We start from the raw sequence: 23,435 nt of genomic DNA, 5'->3' as shown, positions 1-23,435 counted from the left end.
GAATGACCTTTTAGACTCATGTGGAACTTTGAGTGAGAAAAACAACACAACTAAATATGCTAACACTACTTGTACTTTCTGTCCAACCATCCAGCATGGTCAGGTCACATGCTCAATCACAGGAAATCACACTGGTCTTTCTTATCAAAGCTGTAATGATGTTACTCGAACTGATGTCTCGCGTTGATGTTAGATGCAATTTAATTTCTTGCTTCGCCTGAGATGAACAACCCGACTATTTTTGCTGACACTACTAAAGTCTGGTCTTGCCAACAACTGACGTGGTTTCGCAAGCAAATCTGACTAAGCAAACAAATCCACTTCTCTGGAAAACGTGCAGGTCTTGTTCATCAAAACGTAACATTTTCTATGTATCAAAAAATTTTTACATAGCTTTCTAAATGTTACGAATGACTAGAAAGCTCACCGGCTGTATCTTTAAGCTGCTTTCTAGTTTTTGTCAAAGTGCTGCCTTTCTCATCAAAAATGTAACAACGTGTCACGTATTTTAGGTGTTGAGTGTCATTTGAAATCTTTCTGAAAAATATTTTTTAGGAAGCTTTCAACAGATCTCTATAGCTAAGATGATACCAAAAACGAACAAGTACACATCGCAAATTGATTTTCGGAACATCACAGTGAAATGTCATCCATTTTCTTTGAGGTGTCAAAAATAGCAATGGGTTATAAATGCAAAACACTAAAGAATAAAGAATTGGAGCTGAACTAAAAAATTATGGATTTGACCTTCTACATTGTCTGAACTGAAAGCCTAAATTCTTTGAGTGTGCCAATTAAAAAAAAACTTTAGTCCAGTAAGATATCTAAATATTGATTTTCTCCCTCTTTACTCAACCTGACCTCCTGTAATTTAAATCACAGGAAAGGCAATGCTGACCTAAGAGTTGACAGAAAGATTGACATTTATTAAATTAACGAGTCTTTCTTTTTTTTTGACACATCACTTGCCTGATGCAGTTTTTAAAGGCACATATACTGGAAATCCTTGTGGATTTCACCAGTCTTCTGGTTTCAAAATGGTGAATTTGTAAAAATATGAATTCAGCACTTTTGCAGTGGCACAGAAGATGTCTTTGCTCTCCACTTTCACATCACTGTGTTTGTCTAGTAAAAATAGACGCCTTGCAGTAGCTCCTGGCATAAGCAAGTTTACAGAAACCTCTTCGGCAAAGGGTGAGAAACGGGACGAGGTTTGAGCAAAATGCCGAAGAAAGTGCCTGGATTAAGTTGTGGCAGGTTGGACTTTTTCATAAAAGGGCTTTGAACATCTACTTGCCACTAACCACAGGAGTCATAAGGGTCTGTGAAAGTAGCCTCCCACTCATTTAGATTTGGGCAGTTCTTTCAAGGGTTCACCTATGTGTACGTGCAAAATGGTTTCTCAGTGCAGAAACTTTAATGAGCTGAGATTTGAAGATTTGTGAATGTGCTCAGTGTGTGTTGTCCTTTGGGCAGGTTCTGCGTTCAGATCTTGTGGTTTCAGAAACAAGAAGCGGCACCAATTGTTGGTAAATCCTCAAACATGCTAGAAGGAGCAAAGCCTGACTCACCTGCGCTGGTTCACTGTGGGAGGAGGGTTGTTACATAACAACCACACAGCTGCCACCAATTGTGACTACTCCGCTTCATCCTAGTTGGGAGTCTACCAGCGGGACCAGACTCCACTGCCATGCTCGGAGCCTTAAACCGCTTCCTGTGGTGACTCCGCAGGGCAGTCTCGTTAGCACAGCCAGACACCCTGCCCCTCATTAGGCAAGTGAAGTGATAAACAAGGGAAGCAAGAGAACAACAAGCCACTTATCCCACCATATTGTTTTAAACAAAGACATCACAACCAAGTTCTGCCACTCTTTGCTTGTAGTTTTTATGGCAGTTTTACACCGGATTTTCCTACTTTGTTGGCCAACCTGCCAGAAATGTCAGAACACTCCCCAAACTGACTTAGATCCCTGTAAAAAGGAATAGCTTTTTTTTCTAGCTAAGATCGTCAGGATTCAGCACATATCTTTGGTTCCTGCTTGGCTTACTTGCAATGCACAAGCTGCTCTAAAGTCTAGAACATTTGCACTGTTGCTAATTTGCACAGATAGTTTGTGAATTCTAAAAAGTAATAGCTAACATGGCTGTCTAAAATCTGGGTCTTTTCCCTTGACCAAACTCTTTGCAATTCTGTTTTTTTCCCCCCTCATTGTTTCAGGACTGGAACCGCACCTGGTACACAGCTAACCCCGACCTAACTCAGTGCTTCCAGAACACAGTGCTGGTGTGGGTCCCCTGCGTCTACCTGTGGTTGTTGGTTCCTTTCTACTGTGTTCATCTCTACTGCCATGACCGTGGACGGATCCAGATGTCCTGCCTCTGCACTGCCAAGATGGTGAGATTCCAGCCACTCATCTTTTGATCCCACTTAATCCTCTCCAGGTCACAGGGGCCTGGAGGGACTGCTGTTTATCTTCAGAGGTCAACGGTTGAGAGCCAGGTCGCCGGTCCTTCACAGGGCAAACAAGGAGTCACACAGGACAGGCAACCATACAAGCAAACCTTTACACCCAGAAGTTTGTTTCACTGTGAAAACTGTGATTGAGACATCTATCCACCCGTTTTCTACACTTGCTTAATCTGTCCAGGACTGCAAAGAGACTGGTGCCTAATGTCCAGCAGTCAATGAGTGAGATAGGCATTCACAGACCAACACACAGAAAAACTGGACCCACCACCACCCATTAAGCAAAGGCAATTCTGACAGGTCAACTAACCTGACCTTCATGTTTTTGGAAGGCTAGTTGACCTGGTGGAACATGTAAAACTCATAGATGCAAACTTAAGACCTATCTTGCTGCAGGGCAGCGGTGCTAAGAATTTCACCCCTGTGCTGATCCTGCGTGAACCATTACTAAACCAGCGTAATCCTTGGATAGTTGTGTGAAAGTGGAAGGGCTGTTGCTTACCTTCAGAGGTTAATGGACAGGTTGCATTTTCACACAGGTCCATCTGAAAGAAAGAAAAAGACAAATATGCATTGACAGATTCACCCTTAGTGGCAATTAACCTGTTTTGTTTTTTTGTTTTTTGTTTTCCCTCAGGTGTTGGGTTTCCTGCTGGCCTCATTCGGTTTTGTTGAGTTCTTCTACATTCTGTTGGAGAGGAGCCAAGACATCCAGCACCACATGGTCTTCCTACTCAGCCCCATCATACGTAGCATGACAGTGGTAAGTTGTGTTGCTTTTTTTTTTTCTACACATTTATCACCATTGTCCATTTTCGGACCAAATTGCTATTATTTTTTTTATAGAGCCATGAAAAGAGACCTCACATCTGAGCTTGCCTTTTGAAAGACAAAAAGCTCCACCTACAGAGCTGTGCCTGACATTTCTTACTTCTCACTCTTACTGAGTTTCTGTGAGCAACAGAAAACTTTTGGGAACATTTGACTCTGCATCCTGCCGGTTCACATCACGACGCAAAGACATGAAAGAATACACACAGAGCAAACACGGTGTGCTCAACAGCCACTTGGGTGCAAACATGCCTAACCAGGGATGGACTTATAGTGTCACAGACTATGTAAATATAGCAGTGACCTGTAAACGCTACACATTTTGGATAATCAATCATCAGAGTGCAGAGTACAAATGTCATGACATCTGTTACAGATTGATAAGGAATCAGCGTAAAGTACGTATGTGCAAAGTTCCAGTGCATGAAAAACCTTTCTAAATGTGTTGTCAGAAACAAACCATGTGTCACAAGGAAAAACACACAGTGGGAAACCAGATATTTTAGATATTATGAGAGAAAATGCAGCTAAAACAAACAGGATCAACACTTTTAGTTGCAGGATTGCAGTCTGAAACAGAAGGAATTGAATTGCAGCTCAACAGTAAAATCATAAAGGTGCGTCAAGATAAAGTTCACGTTATAATTGTATTTAATGAAGATGAACTTGCTTTCCTGTCATTGGGTCTTCCTCCAATTGTTTGGTTTGTCTTACAAAAAAAAAAACACACAAAACCACCAAATATAAAGTTTAAGATATACAATTGTAGTCTGTGTTGACCCTAATTACACAGACGACTTTAGTCTTTTTATAGCTTACAGGTGTGCAGTTGGACAGGAGGCGCTGAGCGCCATTGTTCTGCCCTGAACTGTATTTAAGGTGTAATGTGGTTCATTTTACCGCCTCAGCAGAAAGAAAAACAATAGTTTTTCTCCAAATATGAACATTTTCCTGACCATACTCCCCAAATCCATTATATACATTACAGTATCAGAAGAAAGTTCAGACAGGTCAGGTATTCAGATCTACAAAAGTGTTTTGACCTAAAAAAAAAAATAATAATAATAATTTTTGGAATGACCAAAACAAAGAAATGCATGATTTTAAAGTGGAGAAAAATGATTCATGATTTTAAATTATTTTTGGTAAATATTTCATATGAAAAGTGCAGTCTGCATTTGTATTTAGAGTTGATTATAGAACTAAATTCTCTGAAAATATTGCTGACAGTGTTTTTGGCCACAGACTAACATTTCTGAAAAATAGATCAATCTCCATCAGATTATAATCAGAATTTTCCAAGTCGGGTTGGGCGATGTGACTGAAAAATGTATCGTGGTATAAACGTTTCAAATCAACCGATATCGATGATTATTGTTTATCATTTTTTACCTATTTGAAATAAAAACCAGGAGAAAAAGGGCTTTAATTAACACTTTTATTAAAACAAAACCTAAAAAGAGGACAACACAACTAAACAAAAACAGAAAGATGAAAAAGTAAGTAAATTGCCATCACAAAGGTTTCAATCAGACTTCAAATATTCACTTCTTAATAATTTCTTTCAGTCATTCTGTGTTTTAATATCCCATTAATCTGTGTTATATTATTTAGTACTCTGTTTACTATTAGGTGATTTCTAAAGGGAATAAACTGAACTGTATTTTATATGGGGCTTTCAGAGTAAATAGGGTCAAATAGAAATACACAGGTTTAGAAAGACATTGTCTTTGCACTAACCTGGACTGGACTAACTAACACACATCAGTAAAATAAATCAAACTACGTCGACGGAACAAGATGTGGAAAAAGTCGAAGGGGTACGCACGCTTTTGGAGGGGACTGTGAAAAAAGTATTTACTCTCAACAGATGTTGTTTACCTTCTACGTCTGTACATCCTGAATGAAACCGCCACGGCCTCTGTGACCAGCATCAGGGTGGCACGAGGGCTGGCTGGGACACACAACAATATTTATAGGAAATAAGGGCTAGTATGCAATCAGAGAAAGGTTTTAGTTGCAGTTGTTTCTCAAAAGGTGGATCTTACTCATTTCCAGCAGTTGTAAAATTACACTTAACCTGTATGTGTAGGCAAAATGAGGGAGGAGTGGTGCAGCCTCACATGGGTGGCATGACAAGTTAAAATGTTGTTTATGCTTTGGCAGGAGTGGATGCAAAATCTACAGAACAGCAACAGACCGTGCTGAATGGCTGCCAAGAGTCCAAGGAGAGCAGCAGAGCTTCGCTCACAAAGCTTTCTCTCTCTCTGCAGACTCATACAGGTCCTGCTCAGTCTCCCTCTCTTAAGGTCAGACGGTTTTACTGACCTGTGGTCTTTTCAGACGACTGAGTAAACACCGGCACGCGTTTGGACAAAAATACACTGAGACGCCTCTTGTATTTAGGGATGCGCCCCAAAAAAGATCTTCTATTTCATGGATATAATTAGTCACAGCAGGAGGCTAAAGGACAGACAGCCGCGATATCCTGTAAAAGAAAGTCTCTCACCAATCGTTCTCTTCACTTGCTAAATTTGTCTTTATTAAAAGACAGAGTTTTCTTCTCGGTGCTTAAGATAGCATCTTGCTCCCTACTTGCAGGAGATGAAACAGACCAACTCTGTTTGTTGCCCCTTTTTGTTTAAAGTATATGGTTAACTTACTACAGATGAGAAATAGACACATCATCAGCTAAAATCAGTAACTCAGTGACGCAAAGCCTCTGTTCCTCGCTATTGCACAACACACTTCCTGTTTAATTAGAAGACGGGGTTTTGTTTCAGAGCTTAGCAATCGAGTTAGCTCCACCCTTTGTTGTTGTACAAACAAACAGAGATGATCTCTGCAGCAGCAGGGGAGTCGGAGCAGGAGGCTATAAGCAGAAAGGAGCTTGGCTTTCATCCCCGATCCCAGTGCAACGTTATGCAAGGGAACCGTAGGGAGCCATGTTGTCTTAGGGCTTTAAAAAAGGAAGTTTCCAGCTCAACCAGAAGTGAAAGTGCATAATAATATTTGAGAATCCAGTAAGATCTGACGTCCTCTTAAGTTACACAAACTGTAATAAGTCAAGTCGCGTGTAATCTAACATGATTCAAAATCAGCTAACAAGCTGCCGCTAGCTCTAGCCAATTCCTCCTTTTTAAGGTATCAGGGGAAGCCTGACAAGGCATTTTATTCCGAATATTTTAAACTGTAAAATGAGTATGTCAGAAGACTTATGTGATTTATTGAATTTTTACATTTCTGGTGGTGTAGTTGAGAAATCAAACCGCTCCTATGTAGTCAGATTTAGCACTAAGCCAAATGAGAATGCCTGCTGATATTTACTGGTTCATGTGGACATAAACAGATATCAGTGTTAACAGAAATTCTGACGTTGATCCTATGAATTAATTAATAATGCACATTTCTTGCACGTGCATAAAGCATATTAAACACGCTAAAGACATGAGTCATTGGTCCAGTCGCAGTCCTCCAGGGCCGGCAGCTTTAGACATCTTTGTTCTAACACAGCTGACTCAAATGGTCCAGCTACAGCAGGTCAAAGTTCTCCAAAGATTTGCCAAAGATCCAGCTGACAGGGCTAGCACGTGCAGAAAATACGTGCTAAAAAGCAAAAAAAAATTATGCTGTTCATATTGCCATGCTAACCTTCACCGTTATCTTTTATGTTTCCAAATACCATAGTTGAAGCTGACAAAAATGACTCAGAAAGTTTCCTGAACTAGTTTATAATAAGAGTATAAGACAGAGCGGCGGCTCGTCCATAAGTTAGCGACACAACACTCATTTCAAAACTCTTCCCGCACTCCGTGATTTCTGGAGAAACAACATGAGGACTCACTCAACTAACCGCTCTGTGGGGAGGGGCAGATTATAGTCGTTCCCAGGAAAATGCATGATTCAGTCAATGGTGCACACACGGTGGTGTCCAAGAACTAAATTGGTTTTATTTTGGAAAAAAGAAGAAGAAAACATTGAGGTGAAGAATGTTTTTAGGATTGTTTATGATTCCACTGAAAAATGTGTGCGAGGCAGTCGGCCTACCAGACATGAATGTCAGCCAAATCTCGTTTCAGTCTGCAGAAAGGGAATTCCCAGAGACCTATTTTCTTTTTTTTTAAGAAAGCCACCATCATACATATGCAAAATATCAAAATAAATCTAAATATTTTCCCCCTTCCAATGCTAGCAGCCACTACAAAAAGTACCTGACCAGAGTACAGCTTAGAGATAAGTCTACCTAAACCCAATATTACATATTGTGCAACTAGTTGCTGCTATAGAGTGTCTTTTTATATCCCTCCATTCCCAGACTCTCTCTGTGGATAATTCAGATCTTGTTTCCTTTCTGTATTTTCCTGCAGATCTTGGCCTTATGCATCATCCAGTTGGAAAGAATAAGAGGCTGTCGCTCCTCCGTTTTCCTCTTCTTGTTCTGGGTCTTGTCTGTTGTTTGTTCTCTGGTGCCTCTAAGAGCAAAGATCCAGCTGGCCATAGATGAGGTAGGTAGAAAGACCCTGCTGTTTGTTCTTTCTAACTAAGGATGGGCGATTGATTCAGTCTCTTTGCTTCCCTGTGTAATATTTTTACAAGTGAGTCATATTCTAGTTCTAATCTACCTTATTTCGCACATATAAAATTTATAATAGCAGTCAATTCAAACAAACTTCAATTAAATATGTACAATTTATAGCAACGTAACTTTTAATCCTAAACTCTAAGCTGGGGCTATATAAAGACACCAAAATATATGATTTCAATAATTAAAAATACGATAAAATGTCAGAAGAGCTAAAAAGAGCATCCTTAATTGGAAATGATCTAATTTGGATTTGTTTGTGTGTCCAGTTTGAACTCGATGAACCAGTGGTGTCAAAACAAAGAGCTAGAATATCTAATCAGGTCTATTCTTAACAAAAGTCTAGACGCAAGACTCCAGCAGCACAGTGTGAGATATACCCTGTGTCAGCAAAGAGTTTCTATTTCTTGCCTGAGTTTTAACCAAGGTAAGCTAAAGTTAACACAAAGTGTTGGAGGATGACACTGCCAATTCTGGTCAAAGCTGTGAGTGTTTAAGTACTCCCTTTCTTCCTGTGTCTCCTGTCAGACATTGCAATCATTGTTGTATGGAGAGGTTAGAGCGCGCGTGCACCCGCACACGCACTCACGTACACGCACACACACACACACACACACACAGTCGTGATGCAGTAGCATTTGCATTTCTATAAAAACGCACGCATCTATATTTCTGTTTTATCGTCCTCAGCGTGACATTCCCACACTGCTAGGGGGGGAAGTAATGATGGCCCTGGGATAAACGCTGGTGAGACATGGCAGCCCAGGGTCAGACCAGAGAAAAGTCAGCGCTGTGTTTATGGGGCTGCACCGCTGTAAACACAGCCAGATGAAAATGTATGCATCCACACATAATACAAAGCCATTTGCAGCTTAGATGCAGACATTTTCATTTTGTGCAACCACAGACGTGAACACAGTGGACATATACCGACACCTCCTATATTCTTAGCCTCCAAGTTCCAGGTTTGACAGGCCTCTTTTACAGCTATAGTAACAACAATTGCTTAAGGTCTGAATTTAAAACACTAACTCATTAAATGAAACATCCTTCCCTTAAAGACTGTGATTAAATATAATGCGACAGGTACCTAGATTATGCACATTTGAATGTCAGAAGTCTAAAAGAGCCTTGGAAAAAGTATTAACTCCCTTCAGTCTTTTTACATTTTGTCAAATTACAGATACTAATATAAATTTATAATTAGGGATTTAAGTGATATACCAACAAAAGTTTCATGTAATTTGTAAGCTGGAAGGAAGCAGATGCATGGATTTCCATTTTTGTGTGGAGCGCAATTATATTATCTCACAGTAAAAAAAATATCAACAACACAGTTGTTGATATTTTTGTAACTGTTGTGTGCAAAAATATCAACAGTTGTGTGCTTAAATATTATAGGGTTAGGGTAATCAATCAAATCGAAACCATTTTTATCTGTATTCTGCCAAATAACATCAACATAAAAACATCAATGTAATTTGGGTTCAATATTATTTAATCTTGGAAACTGAATGCAGGCACTACTATTAATATTTTAACATTTTGTTAATGCCAGAGTGTATTTTATCAATACGTTCTGGCACAGCCAGCCCCTTAAGGACATTTATGTCCCAAAATGAAATGGGTTTGACACCCCTGATAGAAAGGACTAGATAGCTAATACCAACATTGCTATAAAGTAAAAGTGGGGTTCTGTGGGTGGATGGTAAATAGTCAGTACCTTACCAGCAGAGGACAGCCTCAGTCAGTAGAATCAGAACAAAATCACTAAGCTCGGTGTTGATCTATGTTTTCTGTTAATTATAATCTTGGTTTAACAAATATATTTTTTTACTTTAAGCCTATCAGACTTTGATTAAAAGTTAAATGAAATTAAAAATTATAGCTGAAGCAAACTTGGGTGAATTTTTAAATTAAAGTCAGGATGTTTTCACTACAATTGCATTACAGTATGATAGTTCAAGGTATGATTTAGCTTTTCTTCTTTGACTTTGAACCATTATCACAGATCTCAAACTACACCAGCTTAATATAATATTAACCTCTAAATTTTCACCAAACTTTTTAACTTCTTTATATATAGATCTCTTTCTTGCTATTTCCAAATGGATTCTTAACTGTTTATGCAAAGAAGAAAAAGTTGAAGCACAGATTGGCAGTTTTCTTACCTGTCAACATCTAAGCTCACATAATACCATATTTTAAACATTTACCACTAAAGCCCCTAATTCTTGTTATGACATTGATGCCTCTAGTTGACAGGGTTCATGTTTGTGGACCTTGGCCATTCTTAGCCACCTGACCTACATTTTTCCCACTCGCTGCCTGACCGAATCGGCTGTTTGTCACTGTGTGGCCAGATCCATTTGCCCCCTTTATATCTGCTTTCTGGGTATGGCACCATGCTTCTCAGCGAAAAAAGAGTTTTACTGTTTGCAACGGCTGCCACTTTGTCACACACACACGCACAAATGCTGGTACTGCTGCTCAACGGGCTGGCTGTGGCAACAGCATTTACCCAGTGGTAAACAATGCTTGCTGCCAGAAGCCACAGATTCTGTACGTCAAGAATAACATACACATCCTGCTTTTGACAAAAGCCTCTGAGTGGTTAATATTAAAGCTGCTCCCATGATTGGAAGTGAGGGTGCTGGTTTGCAAAACCACAATTTCCCTATTTACAGATACGGGCCCTTTGCGTGACTGAGAGGCAGCTCCAGCTTTTGCTTCATTTATATAAAGTACACCAATAAAACTGTTGGGTTTTCACCCTGACGTTGCTTACAAGTCCAAATTAATCTTTATTGAGTCTGTGATCTTGGTATATAAACCTTCCACTGCTGTACGATGTGGAAGGCAAGCCAAAGCCATATGAGGAATTTGGTGGTTTTGCAAAATGGGGCACAAAATAGGACGTGCGATGAATTACCCCATATTCTACAGGATGTTCTCAATTTTCTTAAAGCTGAAAGTTGAAAAAACAGTCAAGCACCATCTAATTGTACTAAAAATACATTTTGTTTACGTTTACGGTCATTAGCATAGGAAGTAAAGCAACGGCGGTGGCTGAACAACCATTCCTCCCTATTGTGGTGGCTGATATATGTGGCAGCTCAAGTCCACTTTAACTTTACCCAAGCAGTAATAATAAAAGTAATAATATGAAAATATTAAGTAGAAATAAAATGCAGGTGAAAAGATTATATTTTTTGTGTTGTTAATGTTAGCACCGCAGCACAGCTAGCTGGAGCAGGAAGTTAAAAACTTTGTTTAAAACATTCATGAGCCACTACTATAAAACTCATGGACTTGTTCCTGACCTAATTATTGGTTTCAGTCCTGTGGCAGTCATTTAGCCAGATAACTACATCAATGAAGGTTTTCAGTATTTTATTATGTGTTTGTTTGTGATGGCAAAAATGTTGCATTAAAATAGGTGACAACAAGCCACCACCAGCAACATTTGTTTGGGGGGGAAAGCTAAGAATTGTCATTTTTGGCTTGTTTTTCAGAAATAAGTTAGTCCAGTTTAGATTTGATAAGTCTAAGTATTTTTAGCTTTGAAAAAAAGATGATTAATTGCAACTAATTGATTAATTGCAGTCCAGATTCCTCAAAAAGCTGTAAAATACATAAATTGCTTGTGAAGTTGCAGTCAGTAGTTACCCAGTTGCAGTATTGTCACACGTCAACCTTCATTCAGTGCAGCAGTTTCCAAATCAGCTTTGGAAAAGTCTACTTCAGATTTTGAATAAGAAGTTGGCCAGTTGCTGTTTTCTCACAGTGGTGACGACCCAGCCTTACTATAGCTCAAAGAAACGGGTGGCTCTTTGGGCTCTTCCGATGGCTTCAAGTTGTGTCTAACCAATCCACCCATTCTCCACTGACCTCTGACATCAACAAGGCACTTTGGCCCACACAACTGCTGATCACTGGATATTTTCTCTTTTTCAGCCTGTCTGAAAACCCAAAAGGTGGTTTGCAGTCCTGAAAATCCCAGTGAATCAGCAGTTTGTGAAACACCCAACCCAGCCCATCTGGCACCAATAACCATGCCACATTCGAAGTCACTTAAATCTCCCTTTTCCCTCATTCCAGTCCTCTGTTTGGACTTCACCAAGTCAACTTCACCATGTTCAGATGCTTAATTGGATTCAGTTGCTGCCATGCGGCTGATTTCTTATTTGTGCCAACAAGTAATTAAAGTGGCCAGTGAACCTTGTAGACACCTTACATGTAGACTTTATTGTATCAAACAATAAAGTCAAGTCTACATTGTCACAATTTTCATTTCTGTAAGTCTTTTTCCCTGAGTGGCACTAGATTACTCAGCTAAATTTAAGAGGAGTGACTAAACTTGTCATTCCCAGAATTTAAAAAATCTTCAGCTCCTTTAATCTGTATTTTATTTTTCAGGGCATTGCTTCTGATATTGTACGGTACCTCGCCTTCTTCTCCTACTTCTCGATCCAACTGGCCCAGCTCTTCCTGTGCTGTTTTGCGGATCGGCCTCCACAAGGAAAACCCGTCTTGGAAAAGGTAGGCTGAAATGAGTGTATCCCACTTCCGGTTATTACATCTATGATGACACAATACCCAGGAAGCAAAAACACCAAAGTGGCTATTTTGTGGGTTTTCTTTTTCTTTTTTTTACTTTTGTTGTCAAGACAGTTTTGCCTTTTGCAGGAAGTGATGTGGTCCGCCTCCCCCCTCATTCCTCTTACACTTAACAACTTCCTACAAGAGGAGTGTGAATGAGTGTATGCGTGTGTTTGACATGGAGCTCCTGCATACCTTTATAATAACTCATACGCTTTGTGAAATAACAACGTGACTAGCTGTGTGGACTTTGTGGCCACACAACAGGAAAGCCATTGCCTAACACAGCTCTCACTGTGCCATCAAACCATGATAGACTAAAGTTTTCGACTCCCGGCAGCTGACAGATGAATGAAAATGAGCTCCTTATCAATCAAAGTGCCATGTGATGTTATATTTCCCTGGTGACAGAGTGTCAGAAGAGCTAGAAAAGTCCCTAACCCATTCCAGCCTGGTGGTGAGGAACTGTGGGGTGCAAGAGCCAAAGTTTGGCGTGGTGGACACACCCAGTGGTGTGTCCTCCTAGTTTTTTCTCCTCCACCTCCTCTCTTTCCTGTGCTCTGGTTAGAGTTACTCACATGAAGACAGGAAGTCCGGAGATAAAAAAGTAAAAGTGTCATAATGAAGAGCAAAAACACCCGGAAAAGGGGGCGGGAGGGAGGAGGAGATGCCATGAAGTCTGTGTCAGGAAAAACACAATGTTTCTTCATGAAGTGTGTATGTGCGTGCGTGTCCGTGTGTTGGAAAGTTTGCAATGACATAATTCCGCTCTGTCTGCGTTAGACCTCAAAACATCATATTTCCCCCTATTTATTCTGCTCTCTGGGAGTTCATGGCCTCCACTCCACAGAGCGGACCACCTGAGTTTACCGGCTTGTTTACAGACGTTAGCGTTCCCAAACACACCCCTCACAAGCACAGCATTCAACCATCAGCCAGCTGCGTGTGTTTCCAAAAAAACCTCTTAGTGGTGAGCATTTTCTGCAAAACCAACTATCAAGTCTGGTCTTTAATCTGTTGCAGAACCCTTGTCCCGTGGAAGATGCCTCTTTCCTGTCAAAGATTCTCTTCTGGTGGTTCACTGGGTAAGACGGTTTTTTAAAAACCTCTCATTTTTTTCCACGCATAATGACTCACTTACTGGCAGCAGTTTTTACTTGTTTACAATAATGTGTGTTTTGATGATGGACCTCGGTGTGTGAAGCGTCTGCCTTGTGACCTCTCTCAGGCTCGTCGTCAAAGGGTATCGCACCCCACTGGAAGCAGAAGATCTGTGGACCCTGAGAAAGGAAGACACGTCGCACAAGATCATCTCCGAGCTTCAGCAGGACTGGACAGATGAATGCGCCAAGCTCCAAAAGTGAGAACTAGAAATTGACCAATAGTGATGATCATGATGTGAGAGCATTGGCTTTTAATTTCAATTTTCACCGATATAGGCACGTATCTCAGATGACAAGAAATCTTTTGAAATATAAGATTTACTTCCGTTTGCAACATTAAATATAGAACCGGTTAAAAGTAGTCGCGTTTTACATTTTGTACTGTTTTTAATTACACATTTCTCCGTATCTCATTAGGATTTTCATGGGACAGCCTACACAGGGAAATAATTAATGATTTGAAAGATTTTATTAGAAGCAAAAGGTCTGGAAAGTGTCACAAGATGTTTTTGTCCACATTAACAGACTGCATTTAGGTGAAGAAGCCAGGAGGCCCGTGGTCATTCTGGAGGAACTAGAGACACACAAAAAAAACACAATTATCAAAGGAAAACCATAAAAAAAATTTACTGGTTGCACATTGCAACTGTTTGGTGGTGATGGTATCATGCTGTGAGGATATATTTTTTTAGTTGCTCAAGTCTAGTGTAGTGAGTAGTCAGTATCCTGCCTGCACTGGAAAGCATGTAAAAAGCATGAATGTTTCCCAAAACTCTACACGAAAAGGATGTTATACTCGTCCTCACACTTGGCGTATAAAATTATAATAAAATGTATTAGAGTTTATTATTGTAATGTCAGAAAAGTGAAAGAAAATCCAGGTCTGTGAATTGTGTTGTGTCTTTGAGAAACATCTGTTGTGAAATACAAATCCTCTGTCAGACCCGACAGACTGAAACATGTCTGATCTGGTCCTTACTTTGTCAGAGTTTATGAATACGCTTTATACCTTTAAAGTTTATGACTTTGGTTTGTTGCTTCTTTGCAAAGAAAAAACTTGCCAAGCAACAGAGGAACACATGCTATAAGTCTTGTGGGAGTTTTTTGGCATTAAAGCTCAAACTATTGTCATAGGTCCACATCCAAAGATTCAGTACAGGTTTATAATCTTGTTTTATGTCCCTACTGGCACGCTTCCAGTAGAGTTAATGAGCAGACATGTGGCTGCGTCTAAGTGAAAATCGGGATCTCTCAAGGACAAACATTTGGGTCTAAAAAACAAAGAGAGCAAGCAACCACTTGAGGACAAAGATAATACAATGTCATTACAGGAACCCTGAATCATTTTTAAAGCTCGTTAACACAACCCACATCTTTGAAAATCCATCGTTAAGTGTAATTATTATTTGCAAACCATACTTTCCACAGCTGTTGATGAATTACTTGGTTAATCGGTGATGGCAGGAAAATCTAACGTTTTATTGCTGTCTGTTTTAAGCAGCCAACACCAGCTTTGTGCATCTCTGAGACTAATTTCTTGCCTGTAACTATTTTGTTTTTGGACTTATTTTTTTTTTCTCCCTCATGCAGGCAGCAGAAAGCCTTGGCGTCAGGCGCAGCTCTGGGCAGCCGGCTGCCAGACCAGGCTCAGCTCCTCAGGAAGCTGCAGAAGGAACAGAGCTCTGGCTTTTTCCTGCTGAGGACGCTGGCACGCAAGTTCGGCCCATACTTCTTGACAGGCACCTTGTGCATCATATTTCATGATGCCTTCATGTTCGCCATCCCTCAGGTCTTGAGGTAAAAATTTCAAGAAATGAAATTTTTCATTTGATATTACTCAGGGACCGATCTGTGGTGTACCACATACCTCAAAGCAGCTGTTGTTAATTTTAACGACAAGCTACAAAAACTGCTGGGAATAGTTTATCTGAAGTTTTTAGTTTTCTTCAGTGCAGACCTTTGAAACCTATGTCTTGAAAGGTGCTGTATTAATAAAGTTTTAATTACTTTTATCTTTAACTAAAGATGAGCAACAAATTCAACTGTAAGAATTAGTTTTATGCATGCAACTCTGTAAATTATGTGGACAGAGTTACTGCTTTCTTTAGTTCTACAAACTAAATGTGCTGAAAGCTGCAACAAAATCTGTCCAAACTTTATTTCAAGCTAAAAAGAAAAAAAAAGAAATGAACATATTTCCTCTTAACTGAGATTTCAGTTTAGATGAGATCCTTGGCTGAAAGCCGATCATTCCAGTTCTAATATTTTAAACAAAAAGTCACCATTCTACACAAATAGATAAAAGCACAGCTATAGACGGTGTCTTCTTGAAAATGCCAGATAAGTTCTACTGTACACAACATCAGGCACTAGGAGCTTTTCTACACATTCAGTCTTTTGTTTCCCATCACACATCCACTTGACCCAAATTTCTTGCAGTAAAGATCAATCTTTATTTCACAGCACACAGTTCTAGTAAAACCCAGAGTAGCATTTTGGACAATCAAACCTTTTAGATTTGCGATTGTATACAGACATCTATGGTCTTTATGGAGTAATGTTGACTCCAACATGAAGGTCTGCACTGTAGTTCCTTTACTTTGTGCAGCCATGTTTTGAACAGTTGGATTAGAGATGTGTCTGTAGATATGTTTTTTTGGGGGGGCAGCTATTTCTTACACTAATGAAGATCAACACATCCTTACTTGAATTGCATGTTAGCTAAAGTTAGCTAAAAATAACAATAAAGCATGTCAGGATAATGTATTTTAAAGGAGCTCTTGGGAGTGCAAACAAGGCTAACACTAGTGACTCTGTAGAAAAAAAAATGTATAAAATAAAATACAGTCATTATTTTTTAATGTGAGTTTTTCCCCCACTGGCAAAAAAGTTGGTGCAGTAAAATATTATTTTATTCCAAGACTTTTTGTGCATAATTACCAGCGGGTTACCAGTACTTGTGCTTCCATGATTTATAACTTAATCGATAAAATAAAACCAGGAGCTGGCAGCGGTGAAAACAGGTCACGACTGACCCACCACCAGCTGCCTCGCCACCCCACCAATCAGACTGGAATGTTGTTGTTCATGCTGCGCGCCGAATCAGTGGAAGTGATAATTACGGTCGTGGAGCTGTGAGTGAGAGGAGCAGGCGAGACCACAGCCCTGAGTGCTCCAGTAAAGGAAGGACGAGGCTAGAGGAACGGAGAGAGGGCTCTAAATGGCAGAAATGCTGTCGGACCACAATAAGAGAGCCGCAGGCCAAGTGTGAGTGCAGCCCGGCCGCAGCCTGAGCGCCATTGTGCAACGCGAACTGCTTCCAGCCGGCCAGTCAACCAGAAGCCACAGCGGTGCTCAGTATCAAACTGAAAAGAAAATATGTTGACACAATATAAGCCTGTTTCTGTCTGCTTAGCTTTGTGTTTTCAGGGGGGAAAAAAGAAATACGTCTGTCACACCTTGTTTCTTGATGTTTTCAACAAAATAGTCAATTCATGTTTTACTTCTCTTTGTCCTCAGTCTTCTTCTGGGCTTCATGAGGGATGAAGACGCTCCTCTGTGGAAGGGTTACTTCTACGCCACCTTGATGTTCCTCCTCTCCTGCCTCCAGTCCCTTTTCAACCATCAGTACATGTACACCTGCTTCACGGTCGGCATGAGGGTGAAGACGGCTGTTATGGGCTTGGTTTACAGGAAGGTGAGTAACTCCCCACTTACTTCTTGGCATAAACAGGAGATCTGTTTCGTTTCAGGCTGGAAACGGCTAACGGCGTATGATTAAATGCCTTTACAAGGGTGACTGATGTTGTGTAGTCTTTACAAGAGTATATAAAATGATATTGTTTACTGAAAGTGTTTGGTTGGAATGTCTCTTGCTGTCTATCCAGTCTCTGGTCATAAACAGCTCTGCCAGGAGGACCTGCACCGTGGGTGAGATAGTGAATCTGGTCTCGGCAGACACTCAGAAGCTCATGGACTTTGTGGTCTACTTTAACGCTGTCTGGCTGGCTCCTATCGAGATCGCTCTTTGTCTCTTCTTCCTCTGGCAGGTGTGTGGAAATGTAATGTTTTCTCAGTGGCTTTCATTCATTCAGTTTAGCTCAACAGTGTCTTGACGGCTTTTCTCTTTTTTTTTTCTTTTTTGTTTTTTCACCAGCATCTAGGCCCGTCTGCTTTGGCAGGAATCACCACTGTCATTCTCATTTTCCCGCTCAATGGATTCATTGCAAAGAAAAGGAGCAAGCTCCAGGTAAAGCCAGGAATCCTTCCACAGTGGGTCAGACATCAGGAACATCCCATCACGTGGGGGAGGGGATTTCGTGTGTGGAGGGGGGGTTTGCCACAGCTGGTTTAGATAGTGGCTGAAGAGCTGCGTGGGTGTTTGGCCTGAGTGCTACATTCTCTCTTGTCCTTTTGATGTCTGGCTCATATAATGCGCTTGAAAAACAATGACAGGAAAGGGTGGGCAGTAGCAAGACATAATTTTTCATTTCTCTGGAAAAACAACAGACGGCTTCTGTAAATTTAGATGCCAGTTTAATCGAAAATTTGTCTTGAGTGCAGAGACCGCATTCCTGCCCCTTTGTTGTTTTCTTGTAATAAAAGAAAATAACTAAAATGTTACAAGTAACAAATTCCTACTGAATTAGACAATTTCTGTGGTGTTCAGAGGAGACTACTGCTGCTATTATGAGGGCAGACAAGCTGGTGTACGCGAAGGAATGCACTCGCTTTGGTGTGGTGTTTGTCAATTCACTGCTTTGGCTTACGATGGGTAATAAAAGAGTAAAAGTTTTATCATCTGGTCAACAGGAGATTCAAATGAAGTTCATGGATGGCCGCATCAGACTGATGAACGAGATCCTGAATGGAATAAAGATCCTGAAGTTTTATGCCTGGGAGAAGGCGTTCCTGGAGCAGGTTTTGGGCTACAGAGAGAAAGAGCTCAAGGCCCTGAAAAAATCTCAGATTCTTTATTCCATCTCCATCGCCTCATTCAACTCTTCCTCTTTCTTGGTAAGAAAACTAAAAGGGAAGACCTGCTAATTCAGGCATTAACGCAATGATGCTCGCAGACTCAGTCAGCTCCACATGGATTGCACAAGATTGCAACAGAACTGAGTCTGAGATTAAGCAGAGAGTTCACAAACTCCTAGACAAATGAAAATTACATCTTTTGTATGCTTTAACTCGCATATTCTTAAGGGTAAATATTGCTGACTGAGATTCAGTGCTGTGCAAAAGTCATGAGTCGTCCTTCATCTTACTTGCTTCTTAGCAGAGAGAGCTTCTTGTAATCTGTGAATGTGATCAACAGTTCTTCAGACTTCGTAAATGTCTTTTTAACATTTGCTTTTAACTTTTTTTATTTTAGTGTTGCACCTAACATTCCAAAAAACAAAATATTTTTTGTCAAGACACTTGAAGCATGAAAAAAGCTCCCAGATGGAAATGATAACTTGGTGAAAAACGAATCGAATCAGATTTAGTTTGCACTTAACAATATGGCACAAAACCCCATATTTTCACTGAGCTAGTGAACAGTACACAGGCATCAGAGTTGTAAAATTATGAAATAGTATATTGACGGCAACAAAGTGATCCTCAACATAGTATTATTTATAACCGTGGAATGCAGAGGATGATTCACTGAAGAATGATTTGCTTGGTTTGCATGACACAACTGTATATTCAATCTTTATGCTGATGACACAGTTCTTTATTTTTGCAAACTATTTGTTCCACTACTTATTTTAAACATCTTTAAGACAAAAAACACATTATTTAATAAGTCTGGAAATCTTGATAATGAAGGTGTACTGTGCTGCAACTGGAAAATTTTCCACTTCATTAAGATATCACATTTAAATACTATTAATCTGTCATTAGTAGATCTTCCAGATCATATTAAATGTACACTGTACAACATGTGGTCAAGGTTATGGACAAGGTCTGGTTAAAAGAAATAACTGAAGGAGTCAAAGTCCAAAGAGTCTCAGAAAACATGGCAAAAAATATGAGAAATGCCACTGTAAACTATGAGAAAAAAGTTGGATTTCGTCAGGAAAAAACACAAAGAAATTAGAGATAAACAAAATTATCCCTGGACATCTCGGCTAAAACAACTTTGATAGCAGTTGAGCAATTTCAACAAACATAACTAAAATGTATTAAATTATTTGTAAACCCCTGTTCTCAAAAATCACAAGGTAATTACTCTGCATCTCAAGATGAAAACATTATGATTCTCGGCGCATTATGCTGAAATCAGCCTCTTTTGGCTTTGGTTGCACTCGTCCTCCCAGGCGTCTGAGAGCAGGAAAGCCTGGAAAACCAGTGCAGTCAACAGGGCAGTAAATTCAGAAAGAACTGAAAGTTGACAAAAGCGCTGTCTGCGGCTTTAATCTCACTGTGGGACACAGTGTTTTGACAATAAGATGAAATTACATCAAGCCTCAGCTTAAGATGTCTGAAAGATCATAATTCATGCAGTTTTAAACATTTCGAAAATGTGTAGATAACAGTCTCTCCTGTTCTTTTCTAAGATCGCCTTTGCCATGTTTGGAGTCTATGTGATGCTGGACGACAGAAACGTCCTGGATGCACAGAAGGTCTTTGTCTCCATGGCGCTGATCAACATCTTGAAGACTCCACTTAGCCAGCTACCATTTGCAATTAGCACAACTATGCAGGTGGGTGTAGTTTTTCTTTGGTACTCATGATTGCTCTGAGTTGTCTAAGCCTTTCTCTCATATTTCTTAAATTTTGATATTTCAGGCTCTAGTTTCACTGAGGCGCCTGGGAAAGTACCTGAGCTCAGAGGAACTGAGAGTGGAAAATGTCTCAAAGACTCCGCTGAGCCCTGGTAAGAACTACTACCACTAAACCACCCAACTAATCAACAAATCGTCCTATGAGGCTTAATGCAATGAATTCCCACAAAGTGCTCCCACTCTGCCTGAAATGCCATAATCAATAAAAAAAAAAAAAAAACCCACACGGATCTTGTTGTTTATAACTGTGGAGTACCACAGCCTTGTATGGATCATATGCACTGTCACTTCCTGGGTCCCCGGCTGACTGGAAGATGGGGTAATTATAGGATATTCCCGTTTAGTGGTTAAACTTAAATCACAGCGTAAATTCAGACATATGATTCATCGAGGAATAAAAAGAATGAATACTGTAGTTCACTGTCTAAGATCTGTCAACACTTCCTGAGACAGCTTGTGAAAAGACAACGGCTCCCTGTAATTTGCCTGATTAAGAAAATTCACTTGTAATTACGCCCAGACAGCACTCTGATGAGAAACTTCAAGGGGGAAGCTGCTTTTTTTGGAGCATTTGTTGCGTATTTTAAAAGAACACATCCCTTTTATTGCAGGTTTTTTTTTTGGTAATTTTAGTTGATTCTTCTTTCCTTGTTTAGATGGTGAAGATGTGATGATAGAGAGTGGCACTTTCAGCTGGACTCCAGAAGGTCCTCCATGCCTCAAACGGTATGAATCAAAGGATGAAAATAAAATCCTTGTGGTAAAATCATTGGAGTCTCACAGAGAAATTCCCCTTTTTTATTGGCAGAATAAATGTTCGTGTGCCACGAGGCTCCCTTGTTGCTGTGGTTGGACATGTGGGCAGTGGAAAGTCCTCTTTGTTGTCTGCTATGCTCGGTGAAACAGAGAAAAGAAGTGGCCAAGTCACTGTCAAGGTACACAGCTAATGTTCCATGGCAGAGAAATCTATTCATAGCCTGTGGTTTTAACAAATATTGACAGTTTCTGCATTTGTTCATGCAGGGCAGCGTAGCATACGTACCTCAGCAGGCCTGGATCCAGAACGCCACAGTCCAAGACAACATATTATTTGGCCGTGACAAGTTGAAAACATGGTACCAGCGTGTGCTGGAGGCCTGTGCCCTACTGCCTGACCTAGACATCTTACCTGCTGGAGATGCTACAGAAATTGGAGAAAAGGTACACAATGCCCAAAATATTTTTTTCTTACTGGTACTAATTATTTGATACTTTATATTGAGTTCAGTCTATTTTTTTTCTTAAGTAGAATAAAGATTTCTCAAATACTGAAGTGTGTTTCTAGGAAAATGTCACCAGTGAAGAAACATTCAGTCCAAGTTTGATGAGTGCCGTTTTTGTGCTTTTGAAGTCTTTATAATTTTCTAAATCTAAAGTGGCACCTCATACAAAAACATGCGATATTAAAAGGGAGAATATTTTTTTAAAAATTATGCAATATTCTCACAGTGTCTGGAACTTAACTTTTAATTTGTTTCTGGTAAATTCATCCAGTCCAAGAAAAATAGTCTTTTAGTTTAGCGTCAAAGCAGAAAAGAAGTTTAGCTTTGACATCAGTATAGTCTCAATGTTTGTAAAACACCTGATCTTATCTGTCACTTTCTCAATTTTTCTTATTTCTAACCTAAGCTTTTATTGTTGTCAACCAGCCAATTTTGTGGTCTCTCCATTTACCCAATGGGACTTCTTCCAACATACTTTCTTATGTCAAACTCAGAGTTTCAAAAGTACAATGGGTACAGGGTGTTGAGCTTGAAGCACTCACCATCATTTCTCGGGCTCATAATTATAACTTACACTTACTTCACCAGAAAAAGTCACATGCTGACAGCAGCTGGAAAGTGCTTTGCAAGACAGATTACTTAGGCAAGAAATATTGTGGCGCCTTCATATTCCAACATGTCATTATACACATGCTGTTGAATTTTTCAAAATCTTCATCAATGTTTTGTTTTTTAAAATTATTATTATTATTTCTAATGCAGGGACTTAACCTGTCAGGGGGGCAAAAGCAGAGGGTGAGTCTGGCCAGAGCTGTCTACAGAAAGGCCGATGTGTACCTGCTGGACGATCCACTTTCTGCTGTTGATGCTCATGTGGGTCAACACATCTTTGACAGAGTCATTGGGCCAAAAGGAGTCCTTAGAGACAAGGTAACACCAGACAATAAAAAAAAAAATGTCTACACACAGCCAAGCACAGTTTTACACCTAAACCAACAATTTCATGCCATTATTGCCACAAACTGGAAACCACCACTTTGCTGAGTCTTTTGTTTTTTAGGCTGAGAATAGCGCTGGATTGTGCTCACATATTTTTTTTTTCTTGCTGTTGTGGTGTACTTAACAGACCCGCATACTTGTGACCCATGGTATGAGCTTCCTGCCGCAGGCTGACCTCATCCTCGTTCTGGCGGACGGCAAAATCACAGAAAGCGGCTCTTACCAGGAGCTGCTCAGCCGCCACGGCGCTTTTGCAGACTTCATTCACACTTTTGCAAGCACAGAACGGAAAGAGAGCGTCATACAGAGAGGTGCAGATGCATTTTATTGATAGATTAATTATTCGTTGGGGTTTTTTCTCCAATAATCAAGATAATCATAAGCAGTCTTTAAACACATGTTCTTTTTTGCAGCTGGCTCCAGAAGATCCAACGCTCGACTCAGCATGGTTGACTTCATGCCTTTTTCTAGAGACTTGTCACAAGAGCAGCTAATCGGGTATGCAAAACCAAAACAGGAGTGAACTGAAATCCTGGGAATATTCTTACTGAAACTGACCTCTGACCTGTCTTTGTCATTCAGGGGAGACACCACTAATACCAACCTGCAAAATATGGAGCCTGTGTCTGAAACCGACCAGGATCAGATACCAGAGGACTTGGGGAAGCTGACTGAGGTGGACAAAGCTCGCACTGGACGAGTAAGTCTTAAAACACCCTGGTTGGTAAACATCTTAGCATAAGATGAGTGTGACTG

General features: G+C 40.1%; 1 protein-coding gene across 1 annotated transcript in view; it reads left to right on the top strand.

The window, feature by feature from the left end:
- Positions 1–23,435, top strand: part of abcc6a (ATP-binding cassette, sub-family C (CFTR/MRP), member 6a) — a 31,970-nt gene that overhangs the window by 2,679 nt on the left and 5,856 nt on the right. The window contains exons 2-21 of the mRNA XM_032562638.1: positions 2,219–2,395; positions 3,105–3,230; positions 7,666–7,803; positions 12,300–12,422; positions 13,506–13,567; positions 13,711–13,842; positions 15,236–15,442; positions 17,165–17,342; positions 17,533–17,694; positions 17,802–17,894; positions 18,458–18,661; positions 20,191–20,337; positions 20,423–20,510; positions 21,075–21,144; positions 21,227–21,353; positions 21,442–21,618; positions 22,443–22,610; positions 22,807–22,990; positions 23,093–23,177; positions 23,262–23,379. Of these exons, the coding sequence (XP_032418529.1) occupies positions 2,219–2,395; positions 3,105–3,230; positions 7,666–7,803; positions 12,300–12,422; positions 13,506–13,567; positions 13,711–13,842; positions 15,236–15,442; positions 17,165–17,342; positions 17,533–17,694; positions 17,802–17,894; positions 18,458–18,661; positions 20,191–20,337; positions 20,423–20,510; positions 21,075–21,144; positions 21,227–21,353; positions 21,442–21,618; positions 22,443–22,610; positions 22,807–22,990; positions 23,093–23,177; positions 23,262–23,379 (2,766 nt within the window). The remainder of the gene's footprint in view (positions 1–2,218; positions 2,396–3,104; positions 3,231–7,665; positions 7,804–12,299; positions 12,423–13,505; positions 13,568–13,710; positions 13,843–15,235; positions 15,443–17,164; positions 17,343–17,532; positions 17,695–17,801; positions 17,895–18,457; positions 18,662–20,190; positions 20,338–20,422; positions 20,511–21,074; positions 21,145–21,226; positions 21,354–21,441; positions 21,619–22,442; positions 22,611–22,806; positions 22,991–23,092; positions 23,178–23,261; positions 23,380–23,435) is intronic.

Source organism: Xiphophorus hellerii, chromosome 5, assembly GCF_003331165.1.
Source record: "Xiphophorus hellerii strain 12219 chromosome 5, Xiphophorus_hellerii-4.1, whole genome shotgun sequence".
NCBI classification, from domain to species: Eukaryota; Metazoa; Chordata; class Actinopteri; order Cyprinodontiformes; family Poeciliidae; genus Xiphophorus; species Xiphophorus hellerii.
The sequence above is the reverse complement of the archived record's forward strand: the minus strand, read 5'-3'. Positions and strand labels throughout refer to the sequence as shown.